This window comes from Bos grunniens, chromosome 1, assembly GCF_055505025.1.
Source record: "Bos grunniens cultivar Pamir isolate PY7600 chromosome 1, Bosgru_T2T1.0, whole genome shotgun sequence".
NCBI lineage: Eukaryota > Metazoa > Chordata > Mammalia > Artiodactyla > Bovidae > Bos > Bos grunniens.
In genome coordinates this window covers 92,205,005-92,218,759 of record NC_141165.1, presented here as the reverse complement: position 1 = coordinate 92,218,759, position 13,755 = coordinate 92,205,005, and the positions used below count along the sequence as shown (strand labels likewise).

At 41.1% G+C, this 13,755-nt stretch overlaps 1 protein-coding gene across 1 annotated transcript in view; it reads right to left on the bottom strand.

Moving 5' to 3' along the window:
• Positions 1-11,095: 11,095 nt before the first annotated feature.
• The window catches only part of FSTL1 (follistatin like 1), a 56,780-nt gene continuing 54,120 nt past the window's right edge, over positions 11,096-13,755 (bottom strand). Inside the window, exon 11 of the mRNA XM_086404259.1 lies at positions 11,096-13,725. Within this exon, the coding sequence (XP_086260385.1) occupies positions 13,681-13,725 (45 nt within the window). The 3' untranslated portion in view covers positions 11,096-13,680. The remainder of the gene's footprint in view (positions 13,726-13,755) is intronic.

Here is a 13,755-nt window from a genome sequence, read left to right as displayed (position 1 = left end):
AGTATGACAAAGCAAGACAGATGAGAGCTAGAAAATAGAAATGATAATCAATTATGGTATCTAAGCTAGATTAGAAGGTGACGGATGTGAAGCATGGGAAAGACAGTGAGAGAGTGGTAAGATAATTGGGTTTGGGGTCTTAATGGCTTCCAAAGTATTTTAGACTTGGGTACAAGAGATAGTGAGTGAGCTGGAAGGATAGAGGTGGTGGTTGGAGAGTTTCAGTGCTTGAAATTGAGGTAATAAAGTGGTTTGGTTATTGCTAATGACAAAATCTAAGTCCCAACTATGGGGAGGGTGGTTAAAGTAAGATGGAAAACGGGGTCCTTGGAGGAAAGGAGGTTCTGGTCCAAGAAGGTCTATGAATGTATTATACATGAGATAGTAACACCAAGAATTATGACAGAACTAATGTTGGCAGCTTGACAAAGCCAGCAACTAAAACCAAGGAATGGTGGTGGGGAGCAACAGAAGATTGGAAGGGTGGTGAATTAAAGTCTAATGGGATGAGATTTTAAACTCAAGTGTACAGAGAGTAAGGGCTTCCCCAGTGGCTAAGTGGTAAAGAATCTGCCTGCCAATGCAGGAGACATAGGAGACTCAGCAGATCTTCCTGTCGAAGATCTCCTGGGGGAGGAAATGGCAACCCATTCCAGTATTCTTGCCTGGAAAATCCTATGGACAGAGGAGCCTGGCAGGCCACAGTCCATGGGATCACAAGGAGTCAGACATGACTGAGTAAATGAGCATGCCCGCACACAAGTAAAGAGAGGAGGATAGGAGAATGATGTGAAAGCCATAATGAGAATAAAGAAATTCCCTTACCTAGATGCATAAGGAATGTTAGAAAACCAGCACCACTTGAAAGGCCTATATGGGAAGAAATGTCTTTAGCAGAGTCCAATTTCAGTTAGAGGCAGAAGGTGAGGGAAATGTTAACAAAAGTTGAGAACAGAAGGGGTGTGCTGATGATTGGTAGCAAGTTTCAGAGAGCACAGTTTCAGAAGTTTCAGAAGTTGGGAATAGGCTGGGAGTAGGTTGGAAATGGGGTCAATAAAGGGAGAGTAAAGAGCCATGTGGGGCTCAGATGCACTGAAGGCCTTGGTGTATCTTGTACATACATGCTTAGCCGCTCAGTCATGTCTGACTCTGTGCAGCCCCATAGACTTTAGCCCACCAGGCTCCTCTGCCCACTGGATTTTCCAGGCAAGAATACTGGAGTGGGTTGCCATTTCCTCCTCCAGGGGATTTTCCCGACTCAAGGATTAAACCTAAGTCTCTTGTGTCTCGTGCATTGCAGGCAGATTCTTTACCCGCTGAACCCAAAGTGTTAGTCGCTCAGTTGTGTCTGACTCTTTGCGACTCCATGGACTATAGCCTTCCAGGCTCTTCTATCCATAGAATTCTCCAGACACGACTACTGGAGCAGGTAGCCATTGCCTTCTCTAGTGGATCTTCCCAGCTCAGGGATCAAACCAGGGTCATCTGCATTGCAGGCAGATTCTTTACCATCTGAGCCAGCAGGGAAGCCCCAAAGCACAGGCTCAGTAGTTGTGGTGCGTGATCTGAGTTGCTCTGTGGCATGTGGGGTCTTCCCAGATCAGGTATCGAACCCATGTCTCTTGCATTGGCAGGTGGATTTTTTACCACTGAGCCACCATGGAAGTGGTGGTAAACATAAATTGGGAATCAAACCTGATGAGATTAGATATGGTGGTCTCAAGGCAGACTCTGATGGCCTAGCTGTGATTGTTATCGAGGGGAAAAGCGTGAGGTTATCAGGAGCATAGAGACGTCTGAGCTCTCTTCATTCTCTGTGACGGAGGTGTGGAGGCCAGGGTGGAGCAGATTTAGCTGGAACACATGGAACTGGGACTCCCTTTTGATTCTTGTGGGTAACAACATGGAAGTTGGAGAAAGAGAAGCAAGATGGCTTAAATTGTGTATGTTACAACTCAAGAGTGCTCCACGGACATAGACTCTAATGTGCCTGGCACCCCTGGAGAAAGGCAGCATGACTGCCCTGGAGAAACACATTCTTTAAAGCACCTCACTGTATGTGCAAACTTACTGCCTTGCTGGAATTCAGTATTATTCATCTTGTCATAAGACTTTGAAACCCTCCAACCAATAGGGTTGTTACTTTTCTCAGGACACCCTGGGAACATCCTCCCAGCTCCTCCCTTTTTAAGCTCACAAGCTAATAAACAGACTCTGCAGTCATTCCTTGGCCTGGGATGTGTTCCTTCCAACATATATTGGAATGTGGTGGGATCTGGTGACGGATGATATTGGTTCCTCTTAGATGTATCTCTGTCCCACAAACCTAACACACAGGAGTACTATTCCAAAACCCTGAGCCTATTTTGCTTGTTTCCCTTCACTTTCTGCAAGTTGGTGGGAAATATCCCATTCATTTTCCTTTTTCTTTTTGCTCCTCTCATTTTTCCACTAATGTTATTCTTGAATTCATGAATTAGTAGTATTAATGAATGAGTAGCATTACTGTTGAATGAATGAATGAGTAAAGCAGAATTTTGCCTTACAAATGAAGGAGAGTTGCTGGTGGTGAATGAATTCTTTGAGGGCTACTGGTCTTAGGAGGAACAGAGAACTCATTTTTCACAACTGTTCTTTCCTGTGTGTCTTTCAGGAATGCATTGTAGCTGAATGCAGGTTTTGCCTCTAATAGACAACTGCAGTCTACCATGTTTTCTTTTTCTCAGGGAGAAAGTATTCCCGTACATGTGACTACCATTAAGAGATTTGAATAACATCTGCCCAAGGACCAAACTGTCTTGCCTTTAGCCATTGGAGCTCCTGGCTTTCTCTTGTGAACTATATTCTCTTTGTCCTAGGCACCTATCTGTCATAAACATAACAAATTAGGAGGTAACAGGCCCAGGGTACTGGATGTTGACTAAAACTATAGGCGATCCCGTTTTATCTCTTATAGGTCTGTAGATTAATAAAGTCTTGTTTCTTTATATCTAATTATCTTATTTATAAGATTTACTTTTATTTGACCTCATACCTCTCACACGTCAAGTTCTCTGAATAAAATTTAACAATCTTTTCTGTGAGATGAAAGATGATTAAAAACCTCATGAATGTTCCGCTCTGTGTATGATTCACCGATGTGGTGCTGCAGTGACAGACGATTTGTTGGAGACTCCAGGGCAGAGCAGGTTTTCTCCAAGCCAGAATTTTGGGGTTTTGGTATTGATGTTATTATATGGGCACTCTACCAATACAAAGTTAAGAGAAAGACATCTTCCTAAAGGTGATTATGGACAGGAATTACTGTATTTGTAAAAGCCTTCTGTGGCACACCTGAACAAAGGCTATGAAAATCATAGAAAATCAAAGGTGAGGTCAACTCTTGAACTTTTCTGATTTGCCCAGTTGATTTCAGAGTCTCTATTATTCTTAAAATTCACTTTCCAAATCTCTCCTATCTTTATGCCTTTTGTACAGTATCTCCTCCTTTGTTCCTTTTGGAAGGAGGTGGGGGTGATAGCTTTCCTGGGTCTTGTAGGAATCAATATTAGGTTATGGGAAAGAGGAGGAAAAGGCATGTAAGAGAAAAGGAAATTCAGAAAATCATCCAGGAACCAGAGATTTTAGTTGGCTTGAAACCCAAATTTTTTGAATTACTGGATTCAGTGATAAAATAGTTTTGAAGGGCATAAGACATATGTCTGCTTCTAACACCTCCCCATAGACTGTCACAAAAAGGAGGCACATCAGAGAGGTTTACCCGGCCAGACCTCTGAGGTGTGCACTGGAGGTTGCTGGGCTCCCACGCTGGCTGGTGTGACTCCTGGATGCATCATCTCTGGGGAGACCAAGTTGGACTGGGGGTCATGCCTCAGGGAACTTAAGAGACATGGTCTGTACTCACATATCTACTTAAAAGTGAGAAGATATGCAGACAGTTATTAGAACTAAATGAAAAAATTTATTAATTACTAAATGTGCTCAGCGATTACATAGAGAACATTAATGATTAATTTGTGGTTCATACTGATGCAATAATTTTTAAAATAAAGGGAAGGATTATGGCAAGGTAAAATGACTAAGAGAGGGATGCAGATTTGAAGCCCAACTCTGTTCTTTGCTAATTGTGAGCTCTTACCTAAGTTCCTTAAACTTTACAAACTGTGTGTTCCTCATCTGTAAAATATCTTTTTCACAAAGTCATTGTGAAAATTTTAAGACTGTATTGTAAAATAGATTAAAATAATTGGTGATAAGGATGGTATTTGACACTTACACAGCACTTTTATGTACCAAAGACTATTTGAAAAAATCACATACAATACCTCACTGAATCCTTGAAAAAAAAGAAAAAAAATGAGGTAGGTACTATTGTTATGCCACTTCGAGAGGAAACTGGGACACAAAGAGGTAAAGAGCAGGAGAAGGATCAGGATATAAACTCAAGATGCCTGGTATTAAACATTACAGTATATTGTCTCTCAGTAAGTTACCAGTCAGGCTTCTCTGGCGGCTCAGTGGTAAATAACCCACCTGCCGATGTGGAAGATGTGGGTTTGATCCCTGGGTTGGCAACATCTCCTGGAGAAGGAAAATGGCAACCTACTCCAGTATTCTTTCTGGGTAATTCCATGAATAGAGGAGCCTGGGGGTCTACCCTTTGGCAGGGTCACAAAAGGGTCGGAAACAACTCCGTGACGACACAACAACAACAACAAAGTTATCAGTCACAATGAGAACAGTGTTGTTATACAGGTCAGTTAGCAAGAAGCTGAAACATGAGGTTAAAAATGGCATTTACAAAAGACAAAGAATATGTAAAATGATAAATATTACTGGCCACCTGGTTTAACTGTGGAGTCTGGTGGAAGGACTTTTAAGCAGGCGTTTTGTTTTGAGTTGTCACTGCTCCTTGGAAAATGACAAATTCTGCTAACTTATATAATTTAAACGAGGCTAGGCCTACAAGGATAAAGTCCCTTCTCTTCTGTAGGACAAAATTTCCTTTCAAATGTTTCGTCCTCCTAACAATTGTGTACGGGTTTCCTTGTTAAATATTTTATTTTTATCCATTAACAACCTTGTCTCTTATTTTCCTGGCAATACATTCTTTTTACAGGTCCTGACATTATCAAGTTTCCTAAGTTTCTTACCTGACCATGGCAAGTGAGTTAAGACCTATGCATTCCAGGGGTCGTGATCTGGGTGCATTTCCTGTTCCTATTTCCTAAATTTATTTAACCGGTTTTCTAATGAGTTGTGTCACTTCCCTTCATATATTCACGGTGGTTCCTTCTCAGTTTTGACCTGTCTATAGAATCCCTATCACCATTGCCCATCTGAACTTTCTACATGCTGTATTTTCATGTATGAATTAAACCCATTGTACCTTTCTTCTGTGTACACTTTTTGTTAATGATGCCATAAGGAAGCAGGAGAAATACATATATCCAGAGTTACTCAAAAAGAGTCTCTGTCTTTATTATAGACTTTCCCAACTCAACACTGTCTTTTCTTTTTTCCCCCTCATTTGATATATTCTCCATAGACCATCTTGTCTATACAAAGGAATACTATCTCTATACTTTCCCAAAATCTTTATCTCTAGTCCAGATCTCTTCCCAAACTTTCCTATTCAACTACTCACAAGATCTCTCCAAACTCAGACTCAATCTGTGCAAAACTGAATTCATCTCCCATTCCTTCCTCCCTTCCCCAGCCAGCGGGTTTCTCCTGCTCTCTTACCAACCCCAGGAAATGGCACTTTATCTACCAAGTCATCCAAGTTGGAACCTTAGGGTCATTCTTGACCATTGCCTCCTCAATAGCCAGTCATTAGCCAGCTCTTGTCAATGTTACCTCCTTAACCTTCTATTAGTCCCCCAATGCCATTATCTTAATTCAAGTCACCATTATTTCTCACCTCATTCCTGAAGTAACCTTCTAATTGATCTACTACTGCCAGATCTTGCCACCCTCACAACAAACAGCTAATAATAATTTATGAAGAACTATTACAAAGCAGTAAGAAAAAGGCCAACAATCAATAGAAAATGAATGAAGGGAATGAAACAAAAGAACAAGGACCAACATGGAAAGATGTTCAATCTCACATAAGGAATAGTACAATACATTAATTAAAAATAAGGCAACAACACTGGCTATAACTGTGATTTCTTTCCCTTTAGAAAATAAAGCATTCAGCTTTTTCCAGACTTTACCATGCAAGAACTCCTTGAATTCTTGAGCTAAGGAGTAATATAATCAAAGAGGTGCTTTAGGAAGGTACAGGTTGAGGGCATTGGAAGAACTAGGAACAGAGATAAGTTAAGAGGCTATTGCTGTCAGTCATTGAGAAGAAGGTCTGAATTAGAATAAAAATAGAAATAATAATGTGCTTAGTTTAAGGGATGTGTCTACTCACAGCTTTAGTCATAGATATATGCATTTATATGCTTTCATGCAAATAGATATTGTTTTTGCAAGGAGAGAGAAATTTACATAAATAGATGTGCATTTCTCTGTGTTACCTTTGTTTTTCACTGTCTGTGACTGTATCATTTACTTTTTTATTCAGCAAATACTTACTGAGCCCTGATTTTGTGCAAAGCAATGTTCCAGGTACCATGGTAGAACATGAACATGAATCAAACACAAATCCAATGCTTGAGGAGCTTACAGACCAGAAAGAGAGAACACATTTGTCAAATAGCTAAAATGCAAATTAATGAAGTGATAAATATCATAAAGTTAGAAAGTTCAGAAGAGAAAGTCATTACCTTAGCTGGAGAGATAAGGGAGAAGATGGCATTTGAACTTGGTTTTAAGGAATTAAGAGGATGATAGAGTTACCATATGATCCAACAATCCCACTTCTGAGCATATATCTGGAGGAAAATCTAACTTGGAAAGATACATGCACCCCAGTGGTTATAGCAGCACAATTCACAATAGCCAAGACGTGGAAGCAACCTAAATGTCCACTGACACATGAATGGATAAAGATGTGGCATATATACACCACAAACACACACACACACATCCATACAATGGAATATTACTCAGCCATTCTCCAACACCACAGTTCAAAAGCATCAATTCTTCAGTGCTCAGCTTTCTTTACAGTCCAACTCTCACATCCATACATGACTACTGGAAAAACCATAGCTTTGACTAGACAGACCTTTGTTGACAAACTAAAGTCTCTGCTTTTGAATATGCTATCTAGGTTGGTCATAACTTTCCTTCCAAGGAGTAACCATCTTTTAATTTCATGGCTGCAGTCACCATCTGCAGTGATTTTGGAGCCCAGAAAAATAAAGTCTCTCACTATTTCCCCATCTATTTCCCATGAAGTGATGGGACCAGATACCATGATCTTAGTTTTCTGAATGTTGAGCTTTAAGCCAACTTTTTCACTCTTCTCTTTCACTTTCATCTTAAGTTCCTCTTCACTGTCTGCCATAAGGGTGCTGTCATCTGCCTATCTGAGATTATTGACATTTCTTCTGGCAATCTTGATTCCAGCTTGTGCTTCTTCCAGCCCAGTGTTTCTCATGATGTACTCTGCATAGAAGTTAAATAAGCAGGGTGACAATATACAGCCTTGAGTACTCCTTTTCCTATTTGGAAACAGTCTGTTGTTCCATGTCCAGTTCTAATTGTTGCTTCCTGACCTGCAGATAGGTTTCTCAAGAGGTAGGTCAGGTAGTCTGGTATCCCCATCTCTTTCAGAATTTTCCAGTTTATTGTGATCCACATAGTCAAAGGGTTTGGCATAGTCAGTAAAGCAGAAATAGATGTTTTTCTGGAATGCCCTTGCTTTTTCCATGATCCAGCAGATGTTGGCAATTTGATCTCTGGTTCCTCTGCCTTTTCTAAAACCAGCTTGAACATCTGGAAGTTCACAGTTCACATATTGCTAAAGCCTGGCTTGGAGAATTTTGAGCATTACTTTACTAGCATGTGAGATGAGAGCAATTGTGTGGTAGTTTGAGCATTCTTCGGCATTGCCTTTATTTGGGACTGGAATAAAAACTGACCTTTTCCAGTCTTGTGGCCACTGCAGAGTTTTCCAAATTTGCTGGCATATTGAGTGCAGCACTTTCACAGCATCATCTTTTAGGATTTGGAATAGCTCAACTGGAATTCCATCACCTCCTCTAGCTTTGTTTGTAGTGATGCTTCCTAAGGCCCACTTGACTTCACATTCCAGGATGTCTGGCTCTAGGTGACTGATCACACCATTGTGATTATCTGGGTTGTGAAGATATTTTTTGTATAGTTCTTCCGTGTATTCTTGCCATCTCTTCTTAATATCTTCTGCTTCAGTTAAGTCCATACTGTTTCTGTCCTTTATCGAGCTCATCTTTACATGAAATATTCCCTTGGTATCTCTAATTTTCTTGAAGAGAGCTCTAGTCTTTCCCATTCTATTGTTTTCCTCGATTTCTTTGCATTGATCGCTGAGAAAGGCTTTATCTCTCCTTGCTATTCTTTGGAACTCTGCATTCAGATGGGTGTATCTTTCCTTTTCTCCTTTGCTTCTCTTCTTTTCGCAGCTATTTGTAAGGCCTCCTCAGACAGCCATTTTGCCTTTTTGCATTTCTTTTTCTTGGGGATGGTCTTGATCCCTGTCTCCTGTACAATGTCATGAAATTCCGAAAAAAAAAAAAAAAAAAAGAAATTCTGTCCATAGTTCATCAGGCACTCTATCAGATCTAGTCCCTTAAATCTATTTGTCACTCCCACTGTATAATCATAAGGGATTTGATTTAGGTTATACCTGAATGGTGTGAGTGGTTTCCCCCACTTTCTTCAATTTAAGTCTGAATTCGGCAATAAGGAGTTCATGATCTGAGCCACAGTCAGCTCCTGGTCTTGTTTTTGCTGACTGTATAGAGCTTCTCAATCTTTGGCTGCAAAGAAAACTAGCCAATCTAATCACATGGACCACAGCCTTGTCTAACTCAATGAGTAAAATTTAGTTCAGTTCAGTTCAGTCCCTCAGTCATGTCCAACTCTTTGCGACCCCATGAATTGCAGCACACCAGGCCTCTCTGTCCATCACCAACTCCCGGAGTTCACCCAAACTCATGTCCATAGAGTCCACGATGCCATCCAACCATCCCATCCTCTGTTGTTCCCTTCTTCTCCTCCCCCAATCCCTCCCACCATCAGTCTTTTCCAATGAGTCAACTCTTTGCATCAGATGGCCAAAGTATTGGAGTTTCAGTTTTAGCATCAGTCCTTCCAAAGAACACCCAGGACTGATTTCCTTTGGAATGGACTGGTTGGATTTCCTTGCAGTCCAAGGACTCTCAAGAGTCTTCTCCAACACCACAGGTCAAAAGCATCAATTCTTCAGCACTCAGCTTTCTTCACAGTCCAACTCTCAATGGACCTTTGTTGGCAAAGTAATGTCTCTGCTTTTCAATATGCTATCTAGGTTGGTCATAACTTTCCTTCCAAGGAGTAAGCGTCTTTTAATTTCATGGCTGCAATCACCATCTACAGTGATTTTGGAGCCCAGAAAAATAAAGTCTGACACTGTTTCCACATGTATTTCCCATGGAGTGATGGGACCAGATGCCATGATCTTAATTTTCTGAATACTGAGCTTTAAGCCAACTTTTTTTCACTCTCCTCTTTCACTTTCATCAAGAGGCTTTTTAGTTCCTCTTCACTTTCTGCCATAAGGGTGCTGTCATCTGCCTATCTGAGGTTGTTGATATTTCTTCTGGCAATCTTGATTCCAGCTTGTGCTTCTTCCAGCCCAGTGTTTCTCATGATGTACTCTGCATAGAAGATAAATAAGCAGGGTGACAATATACAGCCTTGAGTACTCCTTTTCCTATTTGGAAACAGTCTGTTGTTCAATGTCCAGTTCTAATTGTTGCTTCCTGACCTGCAGATAGGTTTCTCAAGAGGCAGGTCAGGTAGTCTGGTATTCCCATCTCTTTCAGAATTTTCCAGTTTATTGTGATCCACACAGTCAAAGGCTTTGGTATAGTCAGTAAAGCAGAAATATATGTTTTTCTGGAATATCTTTGCTTTTTCCATGATCCAGCAGATGTTGGCAATTTGATCTCTGGTTCCTCTGCCTTTTCTAAAACCAGCTTGAACATCTGGAAGTTTACATTTCACATATTGCTGAAGCCTGGCTTGGAGAACTTTGAGCATTATTTTACTAGCATGTGAGATGAGTGCAATTGTGTGGTAGTTTGAGCATTCTTTGGCATTGCCTTTCTATGACTAAAATTAAGACAGCTTAAACCTCATCAACAGTAATGCGCTCTTCTAGAAGCCAGAATTAATGGTCATGGGGAGTGAATGATATCTGTAATAATCATTTGGACAGGCGGTTGGAAAATAAGTATTGGTCATGTGTCTCCAAGATGGTATTGATCAGACAACATGCAGTCCACTTGGAAATGTTTACTGCATGGGATGCACATGTATCAGGTAAATAGCCACTAAGCTTAGTCAACCAGATCTTCACAAGCTTCCTGTGCCACGTTCCCAGGTTTGTTTGACTTCTCATACAAGTTTACCTGTAATCAGCCTTCAGTCTCATCAGATTCTTGGCAGCTTTAGGAGTCATTTAGTTTAACCTCTTCTCAAAGAGGAATGTTCCCAGAGTTCTCATCATTTCTTATCCAGACCCACCATCAGTGATTTTTTTTAAAAATAAACTTGTTTTATCAGTCCATGAGCAAACCTTCCTGCCTACAGCTTCAGTCCCAAGATTAAGATAAACTTTTCAGGCCTCTTTTAAGCCTCTTGAAACTCAAATTCACTTTTATAAGGTAAATGGTTAATGTTCTTATAACTTTCTCTCTCTTGCTCCATGCTCAGTCACATCTGACTCTTTGTGATGCTTTGGACTACAGCCCGCCAGACTCCTCTGTCCATGGAATTTCTCAGGCAAGAAAACTGGAGTGGGTTACCATTTCCTACATCAGGGGATCTTCCCGACCCAAGGGTTGAACTTCCATCTCCTGCACTGCAGACGATTCTTTACAATTGAGCCATTGGGAAGCCCTCTCACAACTTTATTTGGCCTTAATTGAGGGGAAGGAAAATGACACAGTTATTGTTTTAATTTCTTTATTTATCAATAGTATCCAAAAAAAGAATCAAGAGTTACAAAAACAAGTTAAATGCAATATGGAAGCCTACTAAATACAAATACATTTCACAAACACACAGGCAAAAGAAACCTGTCCAAATTTGCTTCTTGAAATTTGACTATTTAAAAACATAAATGTAAAGGAAAGACATTCAGACAGGTCCAAATGGTCTTATTAGCAGGTGGAGGAGCCCTGCTTTCCAAAAACAGTGATGGAGTCCAGAGCCATGGCATGTGAGAAGGTTTCCATGGACACTGAATCTTAACAGATGCTATAATGTCTTTATAAAAACCATAGACACACAGAGAAACCCCAAGGAAGCTTGCAGTCTAAGCCCTGTGCTTTTAGAGAGCTGGAGGAACTGAACCTGATTTAATTCTGTTTATTTGCTCCATGCAAAGCTCTATGCAAGACTCCCCAAACTAGGCTATTTAGCAGCTTTCTGTGAATGATCATCATCACGTGACTCTATGGTGCCGACAGCAGCTTCCCTATTTACAGGAGGAATGCAGGTTAGGGTCAACATCGCAGGGTAGGGTCATCTTGGATGGCAGCCACTGACCTAAAGGTAACAGGTGAGGAGACATTCTGCCTTCTTGCTTTAAACAGACTGGTACTCCCGCCCTCTCTTCTGGTGTTCAAGGGCTGGCAAAACTTGGTCAAGATGTGCTGTTGGGAGCTCTCCAAGGCACTTTGACATGGAGGTGCATTTCAAACTGTATAAGTTGGGTTGGAAGAGAGCTTTTAAGTGGGATGATTTAACAAAAACTCAGAATTCTAAACAAAGTGGAATGTTCTTCTTTCAAAGGAGAAAAAGGAAACCTGGTTAGAAGGAATTACATTTTCAGCACAACTTTCTCAGAGTTGCCTGTGCAATACGGCCCCCATGATTTCCCTCTGGTGGTCTGTAATCTGCTTTCTGAAAATGAGATCTTATGTCAAGTTTTTAATTTTGTTATTCTAAATGCATCTTAAACATGGTATTGCGCGGGGTTAATTATCACAAGGGTCAAAAGACACAGAAATGACTGACTTCTCCCCAGTCACACTTTTAGGATTTGATTCCACTTTTTTCCCTGTCTTAAAATGTAAACCTTCTTTTCCCCTCATCTCTAAAGGGAGAGTCCTTTTTCTTCCCAAGAAGGTTAAAGATGAACTGCAAAAGCAAAGACAAAGAAGTGGTTCTCTTTCTCACTCTCTTCCTGGGTAGGCTTTACTTGAGGGCTCTACATCATAGCACAACCCGTGGGGCCATTCAGACCGAGGTCAAATTTGGTCATCTGATTCTTACATAAAAACAAGGTTTCATTTATCCTAAGGAGGAGAAAAATCATCTTCTCCTTCTGGACCTATTACCAGAATCACAGAATTTACAGTTCCTCAAATCAAGTTTAATGCATTCCTACCTGTTCACTGAGGAAACTAAGGCCCAGAAACAGGAAGAGATGGGCCAGAGTCACTCTCCTACTTAGTGCAGGATCAACGAGCATATTGATAGGCTGGGAACTAAGTCTTGCTTAGCTGCTCTTGTTTCCATCCTTTGGAATACTGATTTGTATGGCTCTATCAGAATAAATGAAAACAAGTTAGCGTTGTGGATCTTAAAGGCTTTGTGTGGGGATACTTCTCATGGCTTCTGTCTGAGGCACCCCCTGCTCCTCTGGCAGACTACAGACCCACTGGAAACCATAGGAGAATTCCAGGCTGCATGTGGCAGGGTGGGGAGATGTCTGGGTGATAGCATCTCTGCACAAGGAAGAATCCCAAACTCTCCCATCTCTGAAATGCAGGACTAATGAAAAATAATTACAAAAGCTTAATTTCTAGTTAAGAAAATAAAATATTAAACAACAACAATAATATAATGATAATAATTGAAGAATGATATCAACTTGCCAAAAAAAGTTTACAGAAAAATAGCACCTTTGGTAAAAAGTATTTTAAAAATTTGGTTAGATCTCTAAGGGGCTCAAAGTCTACAAGTATCTGCATCATTTGGGGGCACCCTCTCTGAGACACTGGGGAACTAGCAGGATGGCCGTGTGTCTAGAGCCAGCGGCTGGGGCCTTGAGGAGAAGCACAGATGCTAGAGGTCTGTTACGCTGATGGTGGCAGGAAGGGCTGGAAGCAGAATGCTGTCTTCTTCTCTGAGTTTCCCAATTCCCTCCTCTGGGGACAGCCTGCTCAGCTCTCTCTCACTGCCTGCACTCCCTGCAGCATGTTCACAGCTGTGCTATACTCAGAAGGGTTCCAGATCTGGGTCCACTCTCCCAATCCTGATGCAGTTTCCTTACTTGCCTCCAGCCCCTGAGCACACTGACAGCTTCTCCCAAAACACTCCTAGAAATGAAGGCTCTGGCCTTTCCCCTCCTAGCCAGCCACCCCCATTTCCTTTATTGCAAAACAAATAGACAAAATAAAACTCATTGCTATATAAGCAAATACAGGTGATTTGGCGGTTGTAGCAGACACTTGCATATACTGGACTCAGCGCTGAAACTGAAGAGAAGGTGCCAGGCTCCGGACACCATTCCCAGATGCCTCCTCATTAGATCTCTTTGGTGCTCACTCTCTTGGACTTTTCAGCTGTTTCCTTTGAGAGGCAAGAGAAATAAACATAATG